This window comes from Pseudophryne corroboree, chromosome 6 (genome assembly GCF_028390025.1).
Source record: "Pseudophryne corroboree isolate aPseCor3 chromosome 6, aPseCor3.hap2, whole genome shotgun sequence".
Classification (NCBI taxonomy): Eukaryota; Metazoa; Chordata; class Amphibia; order Anura; family Myobatrachidae; genus Pseudophryne; species Pseudophryne corroboree.
In genome coordinates, this window is record NC_086449.1 from 323,126,968 (window position 1) to 323,150,914 (window position 23,947).

General features: G+C 46.4%; 1 protein-coding gene across 1 annotated transcript in view; it reads left to right on the forward strand.

The window, feature by feature from the left end:
* Window positions 1–23,947, forward strand: part of HYKK (hydroxylysine kinase) — a 95,721-nt gene that overhangs the window by 37,533 nt on the left and 34,241 nt on the right. The window contains exon 3 of the mRNA XM_063926308.1: window positions 3,606–3,748. Coding sequence (XP_063782378.1) covers window positions 3,606–3,748 — 143 coding nt within the window. The remainder of the gene's footprint in view (window positions 1–3,605; window positions 3,749–23,947) is intronic.

A 23,947-nucleotide genomic window follows, 5' to 3' on the forward strand; every position in this document is an offset into this window, starting at 1 on the left:
AAAATGTAGTTACATGTCATGTTATGTCTAGCAAACACAAGCAGAACATGTGTGCTATATATTTACTTTGAACAATAAGAAGACTCAACTTTTTCCCTCTTTCACAATATTTATGTAGGTGGGCCGACTTCAAATCCCGCCTGAAGGCAAAGAGGGCTGCGGAGTGGAATGCCTCAAGGGCAACAGGGGGGGGACCACCTGTCGCTGTGGAGTTTACTGACTTGGAGGAGATGGCGATGGCCTGTGTGAGTTATGAGGAGGGCCAAGGGGTGTCTCATATGGACACGGACCTGCCTGAGATTCTGACGGGACATGACTTGGAAGGTAAGTTTACACATGTATTTGTCTGAAATTTGAACTGTATTAATAATCTTAAACTAATTTTGACTCCAACTTTCCCCCCACACATTCTTCTATTTGCTTGCCACAAAACACAGCACAGGGGGGTGAACAGTTTGAGTCACAGGCCGGTTATGTGGTTGAGGCTGAGGTGGAGGGACCTAGTGGGTCTGCCAGTGTGGGCCAACAAAACCCACCTATGCAGGTTCCTACTGGCCCCCCCACCCAACCCTCTGCTATCCCGGAGATCCTGCTTGAAATTGCTAGGTATGGTGAGAGCCTAAACACATTTCAAGACGGGGTCATCCGGGAGGTAAGCCAGATAACTGTCCGGCTCACTGAGATCCGAACCTGTGTTGAGCAAGGTGTTGCTCAACTCTGCCAAAGTCTGGCAGAGATCAGGCAGGCCCAAGAACAACTGGCCTCCTCAAACCAAAGCCTTGCAACTAACATCTTGCAAGGGCTCCAGGCCATCGCTGTCTCCCTTGCCCACAGTGGCAGAGAGCCAACCACATCGGCTCCCTCCCCTGCCCCTGCCCAGGAAGAACAGGACACTGGGCAGGCCCAACGAAGGTCACTCCGCAGACCAAGCAAAGAAGATCAGCCTCAGGCGGGGCGAAAAAGAAGAAAGTGATGTCTCTCCAGATGGGCAGCACCCATGTTTTTGTAGTTGCCTCTATGTTATTTTGGACTTGGCTTGTGTGGCCAGAATGGATCACTCCCTCTTAGTGAAATGTCTTTTTTCTGTTTGGAGGAATTGTAGCCTGTGAGTTTCTTTTAAAAAACAACAGAGCCATCTTCCTCTCACTAGTGTGCTGTGTATTGTTGTGTTTGTGTGGTGGATACTAATTATTTCTCAGTTTGTGTCACATTTTTGTGTGGCAGGGTGTGAAATATGTTGAATTTATGAATTTATAAGATACTTTTGTCAGAAGCAGAAATTTGCAGAGTACTGAGTTCTGCAATATAATTTTTGTCAGTGCCATCTGCTTGGTGCTTGGTCTATCTCTGCCTGTGAGACTCATGTGGAGCCATGTTTAAATGTTGGATCATATTATTTCTGAAATAAAAAATATAAATTCAAAATGTGTGCAATTTCTTGAAGGTAATGCATTAGCAAAATCTTACTTACAAAAAGATTATGTCAACATATAGACACTTGGTGACCAATCTGCTAATTCTCCTTCAAATTTAAAAAAAAAAAAAAAAAAAAGGTATGTTTTGCACCACACTTTAATGTCCATATTAATAAAACAGACACGACAACTTGATAAAATATCTTTGGACAACATGACATCATTGAAAACATTGACAGATGTTAAAAACATATATTATTGTGACTTTTAAAAATAAATCATAGTGTATGCGGCATTATGTGGGTGTTGGTTAATTGATCAGAATGTTGCAGAATTATATAACTTTAAATAAAAATGTAACTTGTTTGTATTTAGTAGTCTAACACACATTCAAACATTTCTGCACAATGCTTACACACCAAGTTAAACACAAATAACAACCTTATTTAACAGTGTGTGAGATTAATATGTGAGTAGAATAAACATGTAATGTGTGTTCAGTCAATTGCTGGTTGGTAACTTTCATGGGCTCAGTAATTAACAAGTAATTGAACATCAGATGAATGTGCTCTCCAATTAACTGCTAATTACTGCATACACACTTGTACCAGTACTTCGCAAATGTAGAGTAACTGCAGACCTACTCTGCTGCTGCGTGAATGTTGCTACGGTTTCCTATGTTAGTTTTAACAGCGACAAAGTTTATGTGCGAAAAACACGCCCATTGCAAGTTGCATACTCCCACACAGTACGCCCACTTTCACGCCCATGTCGGAGCATTGCGAAGTCTCGCCTCCGCCACGCCCACGCCACTCCTTGTTTTCGTTTGGCAGTTACGGCTTTTTTTGTCCAAAGTAATTTTGCACAGTTGTCGTACGTATGTCTTCGCGCATGCGTAATCACGCATTTGCGCATGCGCAGATACTTACATTTCGGACATTTGCGATGCGATGACTCTTAGCGATCAACTCGGAATGAGGGCCTATACTCATTCATCTTTTATCTTTATGTGGTCATTTATCTTTATGTGGTCCCATTGACAAGTCAGCTACAACCCATGTGTGGACATTACCATACATCAGTCAGATTATAGTACTAAACAGGACATATATTTAGCCTTACAAGGATGCTGGCCTCTCTGCTACAAATGTGGGCTGCATCTGGCATTTCATTTTATCTTGAGCAGCAACACTGTGGAGAATTTTATGATTTGTAACTATGCTGAAGCTGATGCTGGAAGGATATTGGCACAGCTCTTGAAAATGTAATTACAGGGTAGGACGGAGCACACATAATGGTGAGGTTATATATGAGCTGATGTATAGGCTATATTTCTGTGTGCAGGGCTGTCCAATACTTTTTATACTACAACTCATTCATAAACTACCAGATGGAAAGACGTCAGATTTAGGTTTTAGCCTATTTATTTATTAACTCAGTTTTAGATCCAATAATTATAATTTCTTAGGAGGAGCCAATCACTGTAATATGTAAAGTGATCACTAATGCAGTCACTTTACTTTCTCGTTCGGGAGCCGATAGTGTTACTGTGCATGCATAGTGTGATGACCACACCTGCCCATCCTATGGATCCCTCTCCCGGTAAATGTTGCAGTAAGTTGCTTGGTAAGTTTCATAAATAGCAGCCCCCATAGAAATCTATTGCAATAGGAAAAGTGGGACCACAACAGATATCTCCAATATCTACTGATATCACCCAATAATGAGTGTTTTCATGAAATATCCAGCAAATATCCTTTGATAAATAATCCCCATAGCATCAATTAGAGGTATAAAGTAGATTACAGCTCTACCTTTAGAGATTTACCTTCCTATAGGTTTCAGGCCAAGGCATAATAGGAGATGAAAAACCTGGTGCACAGAAGTACCCTTGTTCAGACATTCATTGAGCCATAATCAATGGATCTGCAATTTGGCTCAGAGAGGCCCTTAGTCGATAGAAGTGGATTATCCCTTTAGATGACATCATCACAACATTAAAAACAAAACCATTAGGTCGTTGTGTATTCCTCTCCTTCATCCTGTTTGTTCTTCTCTCTTTCTTTTTCTGTACCCTAAATTCATAATTGAAACTTCAATAAATGGGAATTATTTTTAGAAAAAAGTATTTGTTTTTGTATAAGATCTGTAGGTCTAACAATGTTAACATAAGTTATACTTCTTTTGTAGACTATGGCGGAGTAGTGCAAAATCACATGGTGAGACTTCTGACTTACCTTCCCGGGACACCTGCAGCTGAAATTATAACAACTCCTGAAATTTTATTTGAAATTGGTAAAGTGGCAGCAATTCTTGATGAAAAATTAACCAAGGTATAGAAACCAGCGCTCTATGGCTATTCTCTCTCTCACTCTTAATAGTTAATAGCTTTTCAGTATTCTGGTAACATTTGTCTGTATATTAGAGATGAGCGCCTGAAATTTTTCGGGTTTTGTGTTTTGGTTTTGGGTTCGGTTCCGCGGCCGTGTTTTGGGTTCGAACGCGTTTTGGCAAAACCTCACCGAATTTTTTTTGTCGGATTCGGGTGTGTTTTGGATTCGGGTGTTTTTTTCCAAAAACACTAAAAAACAGCTTAAATCATAGAATTTGGGGGTCATTTTGATCCCAAAGTATTATTAACCTCAAAAACCATAATTTACACTCATTTTCAGTCTATTCTGAATTCCTCACACCTCACAATATTATTTTTAGTCCTAAAATTTGCACCGAGGTCGCTGTGTGAGTAAGATAAGCGACCCTAGTGGCCGACACAAACACCGGGCCCATCTAGGAGTGGCACTGCAGTGTCACGCAGGATGTCCCTTCCAAAAAAGCCTCCCCAAACAGCACATGACGCAAAGAAAAAAAGAGGCGCAATGAGGTAGCTGTGTGAGTAAGATTAGCGACCCTAGTGGCCGACACAAACACCGGGCCCATCTAGGAGTGGCACTGCAGTGTCACGCAGGATGGCCCTTCCAAAAAACCCTCCCCAAACAGCACATGACGCAAAGAAAAAAAGAGGCGCAATGAGGTAGCTGTGTGAGTAAGATTAGCGACCCTAGTGGCCGACACAAACACCGGGCCCATCTAGGAGTGGCACTGCAGTGTCACGCAGGATGGCCCTTCCAAAAAACCCTCCCCAAACAGCACATGACGCAAAGAAAAAAAGAGGCGCAATGAGGTAGCTGTGTGAGTAAGATTAGCGACCCTAGTGGCCGACACAAACACCGGGCCCATCTAGGAGTGGCACTGCAGTGTCACGCAGGATGGCCCTTCCAAAAAACCCTCCCCAAACAGCACATGACGCAAAGAAAAAAAGAGGCGCAATGAGGTAGCTGACTGTGTGAGTAAGATTAGCGACCCTAGTGGCCGACACAAACACCGGGCCCATCTAGGAGTGGCACTGCAGTGTCACGCAGGATGTCCCTTCCAAAAAACCCTCCCCAAACAGCACATGACGCAAAGAAAAAAAGAGGCGCAATGAGGTAGCTGTGTGAGTAAGATTAGCGACCCTAGTGGCCGACACAAACACCGGGCCCATCTAGGAGTGGCACTGCAGTGTCACGCAGGATGGCCCTTCCAAAAAACCCTCCCCAAACAGCACATGACGCAAAGAAAAAAAGAGGCGCAATGAGGTAGCTGTGTGAGTAAGATTAGCGACCCTAGTGGCCGACACAAACACCGGGCACATCTAGGAGTGGCACTGCAGTGTCACGCAGGATGTCCCTTCCAAAAAACCCTCCCCAAACAGCACATGACGCAAAGAAAAAAAGAGGCGCAATGAGGTAGCTGACTGTGTGAGTAAGATTAGCGACCCTAGTGGCCGACACAAACACCGGGCCCATCTAGGAGTGGCACTGCAGTGTCACGCAGGATGTCCCTTCCAAAAAACCCTCCCCAAACAGCACATGACGCAAAGAAAAAAAGAGGCGCAATGAGGTAGCTGACTGTGTGAGTAAGATTAGCGACCCTAGTGGCCGACACAAACACCGGGCCCATCTAGGAGTGGCACTGCAGTGTCACGCAGGATGTCCCTTCCAAAAAACCCTCCCCAAACAGCACATGACGCAAAGAAAAAAAGAGGCGCAATGAGGTAGCTGACTGTGTGAGTAAGATTAGCGACCCTAGTGGCCGACACAAACACCGGGCCCATCTAGGAGTGGCACTGCAGTGTCACGCAGGATGTCCCTTCCAAAAAACCCTCCCCAATCAGCACATGATGCAAAGAAAAAGAAAAGAAAAAAGAGGTGCAAGATGGAATTGTCCTTGGGCCCTCCCACCCACCCTTATGTTGTATAAACAAAACAGGACATGCACACTTTAACCAACCCATCATTTCAGTGACAGGGTCTGCCACACGACTGTGACTGATATGACGGGTTGGTTTGGACCCCCCCCAAAAAAGAAGCAATTAATCTCTCCTTGCACAAACTGGCTCTACAGAGGCAAGATGTCCACCTCATCTTCACCCTCCGATATATCACCGTGTACATCCCCCTCCTCACAGATTATCAATTCGTCCCCACTGGAATCCACCATCTCAGCTCCCTGTGTACTTTGTGGAGGCAATTGCTGCTGGTCAATGTCTCCGCGGAGGAATTGATTATAATTCATTTTAATGAACATCATCTTCTCCACATTTTCTGGATGTAACCTCGTACGCCGATTGCTGACAAGGTGAGCGGCGGCACTAAACACTCTTTCGGAGTACACACTTGTGGGAGGGCAACTTAGGTAGAATAAAGCCAGTTTGTGCAAGGGCCTCCAAATTGCCTCTTTTTCCTGCCAGTATAAGTACGGACTGTGTGACGTGCCTACTTGGATGCGGTCACTCATATAATCCTCCACCATTCTATCAATGTTGAGAGAATCATATGCAGTGACAGTAGACGACATGTCCGTAATCGTTGTCAGGTCCTTCAGTCCGGACCAGATGTCAGCATCAGCAGTCGCTCCAGACTGCCCTGCATCACCGCCAGCGGGTGGGCTCGGAATTCTGAGCCTTTTCCTCGCACCCCCAGTTGCGGGAGAATGTGAAGGAGGAGATGTTGACAGGTCGCGTTCCGCTTGACTTGACAATTTTGTCACCAGCAGGTCTTTCAACCCCAGCAGACCTGTGTCTGCCGGAAAGAGAGATCCAAGGTAGGCTTTAAATCTAGGATCGAGCACGGTGGCCAAACTGTAGTGCTCTGATTTCAACAGATTGACCACCCGTGAATCCTTGTTAAGCGAATTAAGGGCTGCATCCACAAGTCCCACATGCCTAGCGGAATCGCTCCCTTTTAGCTCCTTCTTCAATGCCTCCAGCTTCTTCTGCAAAAGCCTGATGAGGGGAATGACCTGACTCAGGCTGGCAGTGTCTGAACTGACTTCACGTGTGGCAAGTTCAAAGGGCATCAGAACCTTGCACAACGTTGAAATCATTCTCCACTGCACTTGAGACAGGTGCATTCCACCTACTATATCGTGCTCAATTGTATAGGCTTGAATGGCCTTTTGCTGCTCCTCCAACCTCTGAAGCATATAGAGGGTTGAATTCCACCTCGTTACCACTTCTTGCTTCAGATGATGGCAGGGCAGGTTCAGTAGTTTTTGGTGGTGCTCCAGTCTTCTGTACGTGGTGCCTGTACGCCGAAAGTGTCCCGCAATTTTTCTGGCCACCGACAGCATCTCTTGCACGCCCCTGTCGTTTTTTAAAAAATTCTGCACCACCAAATTCAAGGTATGTGCAAAACATGGGACGTGCTGGAATTTGCCCATATTTAATGCACACACAATATTGCTGGCGTTGTCCGATGCCACAAATCCACAGGAGAGTCCAATTGGGGTAAGCCATTCCGCGATGATCTTCCTCAGTTGCCGTAAGAGGTTTTCAGCTGTGTGCGTATTCTGGAAAGCGGTGATACAAAGCGTAGCCTGCCTAGGAAAGAGTTGGCGTTTGCGAGATGCTGCTACTGGTGCCGCCGCTGCTGTTCTTGCGGCGGGAGTCCATACATCTACCCAGTGGGCTGTCACAGTCATATAGTCCTGACCCTGCCCTGCTCCACTTGTCCACATGTCCGTGGTTAAGTGGACATTGGGTACAACTGCATTTTTTAGGACACTGGTGAGTCTTTTTCTGACGTCCGTGTACATTCTCGGTATCGCCTGCCTAGAGAAGTGGAACCTAGATGGTATTTGGTAACGGGGGCACACTGCCTCAATAAATTGTCTAGTTCCCTGTGAACTAACGGCGGATACCGGACGCACGTCTAACACCAACATAGTTGTCAAGGACTCAGTTATCCGCTTTGCAGTAGGATGACTGCTGTGATATTTCATCTTCCTCGCAAAGGACTGTTGAACAGTCAATTGCTTACTGGAAGTAGTACAAGTGGGCTTACGACTTCCCCTCTGGGATGACCATCGACTCCCAGCGGCAACAACAGCAGCGCCAGCAGCAGTAGGCGTTACACGCAAGGATGCATCGGAGGAATCCCAGGCAGGAGAGGACTCGTCAGAATTGCCAGTGACATGGCCTGCAGGACTATTGGCATTCCTGGGGAAGGAGGAAATTGACACTGAGGGAGTTGGTGGGGTGGTTTGCGTGAGCTTGGTTACAAGAGGAAGGGATTTACTGGTCAGTGGACTGCTTCCGCTGTCACCCAAAGTTTTTGAACTTGTCACTGACTTATTATGAATGCGCTGCAGGTGACGTATAAGGGAGGATGTTCCGAGGTGGTTAACGTCCTTACCCCTACTTATTACAGCTTGACAAAGGGAACACACGGCTTGACACCTGTTGTCCGCATTTCTGGTGAAATACCTCCACACCGAAGAGCTGATTTTTTTGGTATTTTCACCTGGCATGTCAACGGCCATATTCCTCCCACGGACAACAGGTGTCTCCCCGGGTGCCTGACTTAAACAAACCACCTCACCATCAGAATCCTCCTGGTCAATTTCCTCCCCAGCGCCAGCAACACCCATATCCTCCTCATCCTGGTGTACTTCAACACTGACATCTTCAATCTGACTATCAGGAACTGGACTGCGGGTGCTCCTTCCAGCACTTGCAGGGGGCGTGCAAATGGTGGAAGGCGCATGCTCTTCACGTCCAGTGTTGGGAAGGTCAGGCATCGCAACCGACACAATTGGACTCTCCTTGTGGATTTGGGATTTCAAAGAACGCACAGTTCTTTGCGGTGCTTTTGCCAGCTTGAGTCTTTTCAGTTTTCTAGCGAGAGGCTGAGTGCTTCCATCCTCATGTGAAGCTGAACCACTAGCCATGAACATAGGCCAGGGCCTCAGCCGTTCCTTGCCACTCCGTGTGGTAAATGGCATATTGGCAAGTTTACGCTTCTCCTCCGACAATTTTATTTTAGGTTTTGGAGTCCTTTTTTTACTGATATTTGGTGTTTTGGTTTTGACATGCTCTGTACTATGCCATTGGGCATCGGCCTTGGCAGACGACGTTGCTGGCATTTCATCGTCTCGGCCATGACTAGTGGCAGCAGCTTCAGCACGAGGTGGAAGTGGATCTTGATCTTTCCCTAATTTTGGAACCTCAACATTTTTGTTCTCCATATTTTAATAGGCACAACTAAAAGGCACCTCAGGTAAACAATGGAGATGGATGGATTGGATACTAGTATACAATTATGGACGGGCTGCCGAGTGCCGACACAGAGGTAGCCACAGCCGTGAACTACCGCACTGTACTGTGTCTGCTGCTAATATATAGACTGGTTGATAAAGAGATAGTATACTCGTAACTAGTATGTATGTATAAAGAAAGAAAAAAAACCACGGTTAGGTGGTATATACAATTATGGACGGGCTGCCGAGTGCCGACACAGAGGTAGCCACAGCCGTGAACTACCGCACTGTACTGTGTCTGCTGCTAATATATAGACTGGTTGATAAGGAGATAGTATACTCGTAACTAGTATGTATGTATAAAGAAAGAAAAAAAAACCACGGTTAGGTGGTATATACAATTATGGACGGGCTGCCGAGTGCCGACACAGAGGTAGCCACAGCCGTGAACTACCGCACTGTACTGTGTCTGCTGCTAATATATAGACTGGTTGATAAAGAGATAGTATACTGAGTCGTAACTAGTATGTATGTATAAAGAAAGAAAAAAAAACCACGGTTAGGTGGTATATACAATTATGGACGGGCTGCCGAGTGCCGACACAGAGGTAGCCACAGCCGTGAACTACCGCACTGTACTGTGTCTGCTGCTAATATATAGACTGGTTGATAAAGAGATAGTATACTCGTAACTAGTATGTATGTATAAAGAAAGAAAAAAAAACACGGTTAGGTGGTATATACAATTATGGACGGGCTGCCGAGTGCCGACACAGAGGTAGCCACAGCCGTGAACTACCGCACTGTACTGTGTCTGCTGCTAATATATAGACTGGTTGATAAAGAGATAGTATACTCGTAACTAGTATGTATGTATAAAGAAAGAAAAAAAAACCACGGTTAGGTGGTATATACAATTATGGACGGGCTGCCGAGTGCCGACACAGAGGTAGCCACAGCCGTGAACTACCGCACTGTACTGTGTCTGCTGCTAATATATAGACTGGTTGATAAAGAGATAGTATACTCGTAACTAGTATGTATGTATAAAGAAAGAAAAAAAAACCACGGTTAGGTCACTGGTATATACAATTATGGACGGGCTGCCGAGTGCCGACACAGAGGTAGCCACAGCCGTGAACTACCGCACTGTACTGTGTCTGCTGCTAATATAGACTGGTTGATAAAGAGATAGTATACTACTAATATTATATACTGGTGGTCAGGTCACTGGTCACTAGTCACACTGGCAGTGGCACTCCTGCAGCAAAAGTGTGCACTGTTTAATTTTAATATAATATTATGTACTCCTGGCTCCTGCTATAACCTATAACTGGCACTGCAGTAGTGCTCCCCAGTCTCCCCCACAATTATAAGCTGTGTGAGCTGAGCAGTCAGACAGATATATAATATATATAGATGATGCAGCACACTGGCCTGAGCCTGAGCAGTGCACACAGATATGGTATGTGACTGAGTCACTGTGTGCTGTGTATCGCTTTTTTCAGGCAGAGAACGGATTATAAATAAAAGTGGTGGTCACTGGTCACTATCAGCAAAACTCTGCACTGTACACTACTGAGTACTCCTAATGCTCCCCAAAATTAGTAAATCAAGTGTCTCTCTAATCTATTCTAATTCTAAACGGAGAGGACGCCAGCCACGTCCTCTCCCTATCAATCTCAATGCACGTGTGAAAATGGCGGCGACGCGCGGCTCCTTATATAGAATCCGAGTCTCGCGATAGAATCCGAGCCTCGCGAGAATCCGACAGCGTCATGATGACGTTCGGGCGCGCTCGGGTTAACCGAGCAAGGCGGGAAGATCCGAGTCGCTCGGACCCGTGAAAAAAAACATGAAGTTCTGGCGGGTTCGGATTCAGAGAAACCGAACCCGCTCATCTCTACTGTATATAGGGGGTAATTCCAAGTTGATCACAGCAGGAAATTTTTTAGCAGTTGGGCAAAACCATGTGCACTGCAGGGGGGGCAGATATAACATTTGCAGAGAGAATTAGATTTGGGTGGGTTATTTTGTGTCTGTGCAGGGTAAATACTGGCTGCTTTATTTTTACACTGCAATTTAGATTGCAGAGTGAACACACCACACCCAAATCTAACTCTCTCTGCACATGTTATATCTGCCCCTCCTGCAGTGCACATGGGGGGTAATTCCAAGTTGATCACAGCAGGAAATTTTTTAGCAGTTGGGCAAAACCATGTGCACTGCAGGTGTGGCAGATATAACATGTGCAGAGAGAGTTAGATTTGGGTGGGTTATATTTAGTGATGTGCACTGGAAATTTTTCGGATTTTGTGTTTTGGATTCGGGTCCGCGGCATGTTTTGGATTCGGACGCGTTTTGGCAAAACCTCCCTGAAATTTTTTTGTCGGATTCGGGTGTGTTTTGGATTCGGGTGTTTTTTTACGAAAAACCCTCAAAAACAACTTAAATCATAGAATTTGGGGGTCATTATGATCCCATAGTATTATTAACCTCAATAACCATAATTTCCACTCATTTTCAGTCTATTCTGAACACCTCACACCTCACAATATTATTTTTAGTCCTAAAATTTGCACCGAGGTCGCTGTGTGACTAAGCTAAGCGACACAAGTGGCCGACACAAACACCTGGCCCATCTAGGAGTGGCACTACAGTGTCAGGCAGGATGGCACTTCAAAAAAATTGTCCCCAAACAGCACATGATGCAAAGAAAAAAAGAGGCGCACCAAGGTCGCTGTGTGACTAAGCTAAGCGACACAAGTGGCCGACACAAACACCTGGCCCATCTAGGAGTGGCACTGCAGTGTCAGGCAGGATGGCACTTCAAAAAATTAGTCCCCAAACAGCACATGATACAAAGAAAAAAAGAGGCGCACCAAGGTCGCTGTGTGACTAAGCTAAGCGACACAAGTGGCCGACTCAAACACCTGGCCCATCTAGGAGTGGCACTGCAGTGTCAGGCAGGATGGCACTTCAAAAAAATTGTCCCCAAACAGCACTTGATGAAAGGAAAAAAAGAGGTGCACCAAGGTCGCTGGATGGCTAAGCTAAGCGACACAAGTGGCCGACACAAACACCTGGCCCATCTAGGAGTGGCACTGCAGTGTCAGGCAGGATGGCACTTCAAAAAAATAGTCCCCAAACAGCACAAGGTCGCTGTGTGACTAAGCTAAGATGCAAAGAAAAATTAAAGAAAAAAGAGGTGCAAGATGGAATTGTCCTTAGGCCCTCCCACCCACCCTTATGTTGTATAAACAGGACATGCACACTTTAACGAACCCATCATTTCAGCGACAGGGTCTGCCACACGACTGTGACTGAAATGACTGGTTGGTTTGGGCCCCCACCAAAAAAGAAGCAATCAATCTCTCCTTGCACAAACTGGCTCTACAGAGGCAAGATGTCCACCTCATCATCATCCTCCGATTCCTCACCCCTTTCACTGTGTACATCCCCCTCCTCACAGATTATTAATTCGTCCCCACTAGAATCCACCATCTCAGGTCCCTGTGTACTTTCTGGAGGCAATTGCTGGTGAATGTCTCCACGGAGGAATTGATTATAATTCATTTTGATGAACATCATCTTATCCACATTTTCTTGAAGTAACCTCGTACGCCGATTGCTGACAAGGTGAGCGGCTGCACTAAACACTCTTTCGGAGTACACACTGGAGGGTGGGCAACTTAGGTAAAATACAGCCAGTTTGTGCAAGGGCCTCCAAATTGCCTCTTTTTCCTGCCAGTATACGTACGGACTGTCTGACGTGCCTACTTGGATGCGGTCACTCATATAATCCTCCACCATTCTTTCAATGGTGACAGAATCATATGCAGTGACAGTAGACGACATGTCAGTAATCGTTGCCAGGTCCTTTAGTCCGGACCAGATGTCAGCACTCGCTCCAGACTGCCCTGCATCACCGCCAGCGGGTGGGCTCGGAATTCTTAGCCTTTTCCTCGCACCCCTCGCACAGAAAATGAAGGAGGAGCTGTTGACGGGTCACGTTCCGCTTGACTTGACAATTTTCTCACCAGCAGGTCTTTGAACCTCTGCAGACTTGTGTCTGCCGGAAAGAGAGATACAACGTAGGTTTTAAATCTAGGATCGAGCACGGTGGGCAAAATGTAGTGCTCTGATTTCAACAGATTGACCACCCTTGAATCCTGGTTAAGCGAATTAAGGGCTCCATCCACAAGTCCCACATGCCTAGCGGAATCGCTCTGTTTTAGCTCCTCCTTCAATGTCTCCAGCTTCTTCTGCAAAAGCCTGATGAGGGGAATGACCTGACTCAGGCTGGCAGTGTCTGAACTGACTTCACGTGTGGCAAGTTCAAAGGGTTGCAGAACCTTGCACAACGTTGAAATCATTCTCCACTGGGCTTGAGTCAGGTGCATTCCCCCTCCTTTGCCTATATCGTGGGCAGATGTATAGGCTTGAATGGCCTTTTGCTGCTCCTCCATCCTCTGAAGCATATAGAGGGTTGAATTCCACCTCGTTACCACCTCTTGCTTCAGATGATGGCAGGGCAGGTTCAGGACTGTTTGGTGGTGCTCCAGTCTTTGGCACGCGGTGGCTGAATGCAGAAAGTGGCCCGCAATTCTTCGGGCCACCGACAGCATCTCTTGCACGCCCCTGTCATTTTTTAAATAATTCTACACCACCAAATTCAATGTATGTGCAAAACATGGACGTGCTGGAATTTGCCCAGATGTAATGCACGCACAATATTGCTGGCGTTGTCCGATGTCACAAATCCCCAGGAGAGTCCAATTGGGGTAAGCCATTCTGTGATGATATTCCTCAGTTTCTGTAAGAGGTTGTCAGCTGTGTGCCTCTTATGGAAAGCGGTGATACAAAGCGTAGCCTGCCTAGGAACGAGTTGGCGTTTGCGAGATGCTGCTACTGGTGTCGCCGCTGCTGTTCTTGCTGCAGGAGGCAATACATCTACCCAGTGGGCTGTCACAGTCATATAGTCCTGAGTCTGCCCTGCTCCACTTGTCCACATGTCCGTGGTTAAGTGGACATTGGGTACAACTGCATTTTTTAGGACACTGGTGACTCTTTTTCTGAGGTCTGTGTACATTTTCGGTATCGCCTGCCTAGAGAAATGGAACCTAGATGTTATTTGGTACCGGGGACACAGTACCTCAATCAAGTCTCTAGTTGCCTCTGAATTAGCGGTGGATACCGGAACCACGTTTCTCCCCACCCATGCTGACAAGACATGAGTTATCTTCTTTGCAGCAGGATGACTGCTGTGATATTTCATCTTCCTCGCAAAGGACTGTTGGACAGTCAATTGCTTACTGGAAGTAGTACAAGTGGTCTTCCGACTTCCCCTCTGGGATGCCGATCGACTCCCAGCAGCAACAACAGCAGCGCCAGCAGCAGTAGGCGTTACACTCAAGGATGCATCGGAGGAATCCCAGGCAGGAGAGGACTCGTCAGACTTGCCAGTGACATGGCCTGCAGGACTATTGGCTTTCCTGTGTAAGGTGGAAATTGACACTGAGGGAGTTGGTGGTGTGGTTTGCAGGAGCTTGGTTACAAGAGGAAGGGATTTAGTGGTCAGTGGACTGCTTCCGCTGTCATCCAAAGTTTTTGAACTTGTCACTGACTTCTGATGAATGCGGACCAGGTGACATATAAGGGAGGATGTTCCTAGGTGGTTAACGTCCTTACCCCTACTTATTACAGCTTGACAAAGGCAACACACGGCTCGACACCTGTTGTCCGCATTTGTGTTGAAATAATTCCACACCGAAGAGGTGATTTTTTTTGTATTTTGACCAGGCATGTCAATGGCCATATTCGTCCCACGGACAACAGGTGTCTCCCCGGGTGCCTGACTTAAACAAACCACCTCACCATCAGAATCCTCCTTGTCAATTTCCTCCCCAGCGCCAGCAACACCCATATCCTCATCCTGGTGTACTTCAACAGTGACATCTTCAATTTGACTATCTGGAACTGGACTGCGGGTGCTCCTTCCAGCACTTGCAGGGGGCGTGCAAATGGTGGAAGGCGCAAGCTCTTCCCGTCCAGTGTTGGGAAGATCAGGCATCGCAACCGACACAATTGGACTCTCCTTGGGGATTTGTGATTTAGAAGAACGCACAGTTCTTTGCTGTGCTTTTGCCAGCTTAAGTCTTTTCATTTTTCTAGCGAGAGGATGAGTGCTTCCATCCTCATGTGAATCTGAACCACTAGCCATGAACATAGGCCAGGGCCTCAGCCGTTCCTTTCCACTCCGTGTCGTAAATGACATATTGGCAAGTTTACGCTTCTCATCAGACGCTTACAATTTTGATTTTTGGGTCATTTTACTGAACTTTTGTTTTTTGGATTTACATGCTCTCTACTATGACATTGGGCATCGGCCTTGGCAGACGACGTTGATGGCATTTCATCGTCTCGGCCATGACTAGTGGCAGCAGCTTCAGCACGAGGTGGGAGTGGATCTTGATCTTTCCCTATTTTAACCTCCACATTTTTGTTCTCAATTTTTTAATGTGTGGAATTATATGCCAGTATCAATAGCAATGGCCTACTACTATATATACTGCGCACAACTGAAATGCACCACAGGTATGGATGGATAGTATACTTGACGACACAGAGGTAGGTAGAGCAGTGGCCTTCCGTACCATACTGCTATATATACTGGTGGTCACTGTCAGCAAAACTCTGCACTGTACTCCTCCTATATAATATACTGGTGGTCCCCAGTGCCCACAATAAAGAAGTGTGAGCACAGATATATGCAGCACACTGAGCACAGATATGGAGTGTTTTTCAGGCAGTCACTGTCAGCAAAACTCTGCACTGTACTCCTCCTATATAATATAGCTGCTCCCCAGTCCCCACAATTAAGGAATAAGCACAAATATCAAGATTAATAAACGGAGAGGACGCCAGCCACGTCCTCTCCCTAACATTTCCAATGCACGAGTGAAAATGGCGGCGACGCGCGGCTGCTTATATAGAATCCGAATCTCGCGAGAATCCGACAGCGGGATGATGACGTTTGGGCGCGCTCGGGTTAACCGAGTCATACGGGAGAATCCAAGTATGCTTCGGACCCGTGTAAAATGGGTGAAGTTCGGGGGGGTTCGGTTTCCGAGGAACCGTACCCGCTCATCACTAGTTATATTGTTTCTGTGCTGGGTAAATACTGGCTGCTTTATTTTTACACTGCAATTTAGATTGCAGATTGAACTCACCACACCCAAATCTATCTATCTCTGCACATGTTATATCTGCCCCCCTGCAGTGCACATGGTTTTGCCCAACTGCTGAAAAATTTCCTGCTGCGATCAACTTGGAATTACCCCCATGGTTTTGCCCAACTGCTAACAAAATTCCTGCTGCGATCAACTCAGAATTACCCCCATAATGTGTTGTGTGAAGAATTCCTGCCTTTGTAAATAATCTGGCTCATTTCAGGCACAAAGGGTGGATCTTACTAAAGTGTATTTCAGTGAATCCAACTATTTTTTCATGATTCTTCTGAAGGTTTTCAAACTGTTAGATTTATCAAAGGCCCAATCCTAAAAAACACAGAATTTTGTGAAATTTATTAAATTGCAGTTTGACTGAATGCTGAAAAATTTGCCAGAAATCCCACGGCAAAGAAGAAGTGGCTGTGAGAGACAAGAGAGTTCAAACTGCATATTGTATCAGCTACCTTGCCTGTCAGTGATGTTAAATAGAACATCTCCCTTTCTGTTATAGCTCGACCATGCTACTCAGTATCAGAACCTGCCCTCTAGGGGGCTCTGACCGTAGGCCTTTCTACCATGGGTGCAATGTGTGTGTGCAGTGTACACAGGTCCCTGGGTCCAGGGGGCCCAGACCGCACACATAGCACCCATATTGTTTTAATACTCATCTATCCGGAGGCCCGCGATGGCAGCGGCAGCCGCTGCAAAAAAATCATGTAAAAAATGGCCGCCACGCATGAGCAGTGGATAATTAGTCTTTGGACTATGGCGGGCTCCATGTTTCCGGAGAACTGAGCATGTGCAGAAAATTCTGGGACAGTGCCGGAGCCTGCGGCACTGTGGAGAGGAGGAGGACATCCAGAGTCTGCACACGGGCCCCCTCCTCTCTTAAAACACCCCTAGCCCTGACATTAGCGATTCCCTGCCTAATGGTAACATCCAGGAAATCACTGTAATGTAGCGCTTCATATGCAGATACAGCTGCACTCGCACACAGAAGATTGGTATGTTGCATATCACTTTAATCAGCATAGTGATGTGACTAAGATGCATTTTTTATTAGGGAATAATGCATAAAAAGAAGCTCAGCATTAGTAAACATGCTCACAACTAGAGATGAGCGCCTGAAATTTTTCGGGTTTTGTGTTTTGGTTTTGGGTTCGGTTCCGCGGCCGTGTTTTGGGTTCGAACGCGTTTTGGCAAAACCTCACCGAATTTTTTTTGTCGGATTCGGGTGTGTTTTGGATTCGGGTGTTTTTTTCAAAAAACCCTAAAAAACAGCTTAAATCATAGAATTTGGGGGTCATTTTGATCCCATAGTATTATTAACCTCAATAACCATAATTTCCACTCATTTTCAGTCTATTCTGAATACCTCACAATATTATTTTTAGTCCTAAAATTTGCACCGAGGTCGCTGTGTGAGTAAGATAAGCGACCCTAGTGGCCGACACAAACACCGGGCCCATCTAGGAGTGGCACTGCAGTGTCACGCAGGATGTCCCTTCCAAAAAACCCTCCCCAAACAGCACATGACGCAAAGAAAAAAAGAGGCGCAATGAGGTAGCTGACTGTGTGAGTAAGATTAGCGACCCTAGTGGCCGACACAAACACCGGGCCCATTTAGGAGTGGCACTGCAGTGTCACGCAGGATGTCCCTTCCAAAAAACCCTCCCCAATCAGCACATGATGCAAAGAAAAAGAAAAGAAAAAAGAGGTGCAAGATGGAATTGTCCTTGGGCCCTCCCACCCACCCTTATGTTGTATAAACAAAACAGGACATGCACACTTTAACCAACCCATCATTTCAGTGACAGGGTCTGCCACACGACTGTGACTGATATGACGGGTTGGTTTGGACCCCCCCCAAAAAAGAAGCAATTAATCTCTCCTTGCACAAACTGGCTCTACAGAGGCAAGATGTCCACCTCATCATCACCCTCCGATATATCACCGTGTACATCCCCCTCCTCACAGATTATCAATTCGTCCCCACTGGAATCCACCATCTCAGCTCCCTGTGTACTTTGTGGAGGCAATTGCTGCTGGTCAATGTCTCCGCGGAGGAATTGATTATAATTCATTTTAATGAACATTATCTTCTCCACATTTTCTGGATGTAACCTCGTACGCCGATTGCTGACAAGGTGAGCGGCGGCACTAAACACTCTTTCGGAGTACACACTTGTGGGAGGGCAACTTAGGTAGAATAAAGCCAGTTTGTGCAAGGGCCTCCAAATTGCCTCTTTTTCCTGCCAGTATAAGTACGGACTGTGTGACGTGCCTACTTGGATGCGGTCACTCATATAATCCTCCACCATTCTATCAATGTTGAGAGAATCATATGCAGTGACAGTAGACGACATGTCCGTAATCGTTGTCTGGTCCTTCAGTCCGGACCAGATGTCAGCATCAGCAGTCGCTCCAGACTGCCCTGCATCACCGCCAGCGGGTGGGCTCGGAATTCTGAGCCTTTTCCTCGCACCCCCAGTTGCGGGAGAATGTGAAGGAGGAGATGTTGACAGGTCGCGTTCCGCTTGACTTGACAATTTTGTCACCAGCAGGTCTTTCAACCCCAGCAGACTTGTGTCTGCCGGAAAGAGAGATCCAAGGTAGGCTTTAAATCTAGGATCGAGCATGGTGGCCAAAATGTAGTGCTCTGATTTCAACAGATTGACCACCCGTGAATCCTTGTTAAGCGAATTAAGGGCTCCATCCACAAGTCCCACATGCCTAGCGGAATCGCTCCCTTTTAGCTCCTCCTTCAATGTCTCCAGCTTCTTCTGCAAAAGCCTGATGAGGGGAATGACCTGACTCAGGCTGGCAGTGTCTGAACTGACTTCACGTGTGGCAAGTTCAAAGGGCATCAGAACCTTGCACAACGTTGAAATCATTCTCCACTGCGCTTGAGACAGGTGCATTCCACCTACTATATCGTGCTCAATTGTATAGGCTTGAATGGCCTTTTGCTGCTCCTCCAACCTCTGAAGCATATAGAGGGTTGAATTCCACCTCGTTACCACTTCTTGCTTCAGATGATGGCAGGGCAGGTTCAGTAGTTTTTGGTGGTGCTCCAGTCTTCTGTACGTGGTGCCTGTACGCCGAAAGTGTCCCGCAATTCTTCTGGCCACCGACAGCATCTCTTGCACGCCCCTGTCGTTTTTTAAAAAATTCTGCACCACCAAATTCAAGGTATGTGCAAAACATGGGACGTGCTGGAATTTGCCCATATTTAATGCACACACAATATTGCTGGCGTTGTCCGATGCCACAAATCCACAGGAGAGTCCAATTGGGGTAAGCCATTCCGCGATGATCTTCCTCAGTTGCCGTAAGAGGTTTTCAGCTGTGTGCGTATTCTGGAAAGCGGTGATACAAAGCGTAGCCTGCCTAGGAAAGAGTTGGCGTTTGCGAGATGCTGCTACTGGTGCCGCCGCTGCTGTTCTTGCGGCGGGAGTCCATACATCTACCCAGTGGGCTGTCACAGTCATATAGTCCTGACCCTGCCCTGCTCCACTTGTCCACATGTCCGTGGTTAAGTGGACATTGGGTACAACTGCATTTTTTAGGACACTGGTGAGTCTTTTTCTGACGTCCGTGTACATTCTCGGTATCGCCTGCCTACAGAAGTGGAACCTAGATGGTATTTGGTAACGGGGGCACACTGCCTCAATAAATTGTCTAGTTCCCTGTGAACTAACGGCGGATACCGGACGCACGTCTAACACCAACATAGTTGTCAAGGCCTCAGTTATCCGCTTTGCAGCAGGATGACTGCTGTGATATTTCATCTTCCTCGCAAAGGACTGTTGGACAGTCAATTGCTTACTGGAAGTAGTACAAGTGGGCTTACAACTTCCCCTCTGGGATGACCATCGACTCCCAGCAGCAACAACAGCAGCGCCAGCAGCAGTAGGCGTTACACGCAAGGATGCATTGGAGGAATCCCAGGCAGGAGAGGACTCGTCAGAATTGCCAGTGACATGGCCTGCAGGACTATTGGCATTCCTGGGGAAGGAGGAAATTGACACTGAGGGAGTTGGTGGGGTGGTTTGCATGAGCTTGGTTACAAGAGGAAGGGATTTACTGGTCAGTGGACTGCTTCCGCTGTCGCCCAAAGTTTTTGAACTTGTCACTGACTTATTATGAATGCGCTGCAGGTGACGTATAAGGGAGGATGTTCCGAGGTGGTTAACATCCTTACCCCTACTTATTACAGCTTGACAAAGGCAACACACGGCTTGACACCTGTTGTCCGCTTTTCTGTTGAAATACCTCCACACTGAAGAGCTGATTTTTTTGGTATTTTCACCAGGCATGTCAACGGCCATATTCCTCCCACGGATAACAGGTGTCTCCCCGGGTGCCTGACTTAAACAAACCACCTCACCATCAGAATCCTCCTGGTCAATTTCCTCCCCAGCGCCAGCAACACCCATATCCTCCTCATCCTGGTGTACTTCAACATCTTCATCTTCAATCTGACTATCAGGAACTGGACTGCGGGTGCTCCTTCCAGCACTTGCAGGGGGCGTGCAAATGGTGGAAGGCGCATGCTCTTCACGTCCAGTGTTGGGAAGGTCAGGCATCGCAACCGACACAATTGGACTCTCCTTGTGGATTTGGGATTTCGAAGAACGCACAGTTCTTTGCGGTGCTTTTGCCAGCTTGAGTCTTTTCATTTTTCTAGCGAGAGGCTGAGTGCTTCCATCCTCATGTGAAGCTGAACCACTAGCCATGAACATAGGCCAGGGCCTCAGCCGTTCCTTGCCACTCCGTGTGGTAAATGGCATATTGGCAAGTTTACGCTTCTCCTCCGACAATTTTATTTTAGGTTTTGGAGTCCTTTTTTTACTGATATTTGGTGTTTTGGATTTGACATGCTCTGTACTATGACATTGGGCATCGGCCTTGGCAGACGACGTTGCTGGCATTTCATCGTCTCGGCCATGACTAGTGGCAGCAGCTTCAGCACGAGGTGGAAGTGGATCTTGATCTTTCCCTAATTTTGGAACCTCAACATTTTTGTTCTCCATATTTTAATAGGCACAACTAAAGGGCACCTCAGGTAAACAATGGAGATGGATACTAGTATACAATTATGGACTGCCTGCCGAGTGCAGACACAGAGGTAGCCACAGCCGTGAACTACCGTACTGTACTGTGTCTGCTGCTAATATAGACTGGTTGATAAAGAGATGTCTATGTAACTATGTATGTATAAAGAAGAAAGAAAAAAAAACCACGGTTAGGTGGTATACAATTATGGACGGACTGCCTGCCGAGTGCAGACACAGAGGTAGCCACAGCCGTGAACTACCGTACTGTACTGTGTCTGCTGCTAATATAGACTGGTTGATAAAGAGATGTCTATGTAACTATGTATGTATAAAGAAGAAAGAAAAAAAAACCACGGTTAGGTGGTATACAATTATGGACGGACTGCCTGCCGAGTGCAGACACAGAGGTAGCCACAGCCGTGAACTACCGTACTGTACTGTGTCTGCTGCTAATATAGACTGGTTGATAAAGAGATGTCGTAGTAGTATGTATGTATAAAGAAGAAAAAAAAACCACGGATTAGGTGGTATACAATTATGGACGGACTGCCTGCCGAGTGCAGACACAGAGGTAGCCACAGCCGTGAACTACCGTACTGTGTCTGCTGCGACTGGATGATAAATGATATAAAAAATATATATATATCACTACTGCAGCCAGACAGGTATATATTATATATTATATAATGACGGACCTGCTGGACACTGTCTGTCAGCAGAATGAGTTTTATTTTTATAGAATAAAAAAAACAACAACACACAAGTGAAGTCACACGACGAGTGTTTAACTTTTTCAGGCAATCACAATATAAGTATACTACTAACTATACTGGTGGTCAGTGTGGTCAGGTCACTGGTCAGTCACAATGGCAGTGGCACTCCTGCAGCAAAAGTGTGCACTGTTTAATTTTAATATAATATTATGTACTCCTGGCTCCTGCTATAACCTATAACTGGCACTGCAGTGCTCCCCAGTCTCCCCCACAATTATAAGCTGTGTGAGCTGAGCAGTCAGACAGATATATAATATATATAGATGATGCAGCACACTGGGCTGAGCCTGAGCAGTGCACACAGATATGGTATGTGACTGAGTCACTGTGTGTATCGCTTTTTTCAGGCAGAGAACGGATATATTAAATAAACTGCACTGTCTGGTGGTCACTCACTATATAATATTATGTACTCCTGGCTCCTGCTATAACCTATAACTGGCACTGCAGTGCTCCCCAGTCTCCCCCACAATTATAAGCTGTGTGAGCTGAGCAGTCAGACAGATATATAATATATATAGATGATGCAGCACACTGGGCTGAGCCTGAGCAGTGCACACAGATATGGTATGTGACTGAGTCACTGTGTGTATCGCTTTTTTCAGGCAGAGAACGGATATATTAAATAAACTGCACTGTCTGGTGGTCACTCACTATATAATATTATGTACTCCTGGCTCCTGCTATAACCTATAACTGGCACTGCAGTGCTCCCCAGTCTCCCCCACAATTATAAGCTGTGTGAGCTGAGCAGTCAGACAGATATATAATATATATAGATGATGCAGCACACTGGGCTGAGCCTGAGCAGTGCACACAGATATGGTATGTGACTGAGTCACTGTGTGTATCGCTTTTTTCAGGCAGAGAACGGATATATTAAATAAACTGCACTGTCTGGTGGTCACTCACTAGTAAACTCTCTGCACTCTCTACACTTCTACAGTACTCCTCCTAGTCCTAAGCTCCAGTAAATCTCTCTCTCTTATAATCTAAATGGAGAGGACGCCAGCCACGTCCTCTCCCTATCAATCTCAATGCACGTGTGAAAATGGCGGCGACGCGCGGCTCCTTATATAGAATCCGAGTCTCGCGATAGAATCCGAGCCTCGCGAGAATCCGACAGCGTCATGATGACGTTCGGGCGCGCTCGGGTTAACCGAGCAAGGCGGGAAGATCCGAGTCGCTCGGACCCGTGAAAAAAAACATGAAGTTCGGGCGGGTTCGGATTCAGAGAAACCGAACCCGCTCATCTCTACTCACAACTAGGCGTGATTAGAAGGGCTGTTTAACTTGACTGCAGCAACGGTGAGGGAGGACACATTTGTATGTTTTAACCACCTCCCCCCATGCTATGTGTGGTCTGCGCTGCAGCCCAGGGGCAGCAGCTGCCACTGATAACGACTAGCAGCTGGGTAAGTGGAGCCGATACATTACACTCACAAGGCTTTGACACTATTTTGCTGCACTGCCTAACGTACTTCTAATAAGCATGATTCAGAAATTATTCAGATATGATAAAAGCTGTAGACCTAAGGGCTTATAGAAATCACATAGGCGGCCCACCATGAGAGTTTGCCAGGGGCCTCCAAGCCTACAGTTACTCCCCTGCCTGTGCGTGGCTGTAGCTGGCCCTCTGAGTCCTGGCTGTAGCACAAGCAGAATTTGCATTAGGCGGCTAGGCCCTCAATGCCATTGGCCTACCAGGCAAAGTTTGAGTAAGCTGCATTTGTAGTGCAGTGTCCATAATAAAAAATTACCATGAATCTTCTTCTTTTCTTGATTCAACATACTCTGTTTGGAAAACAATAGAGAGTGTTCAGCATATTCACTCTTATACATACTATTATTGCGCCTGATTATATATTATTTATATCTGTCATCATAGG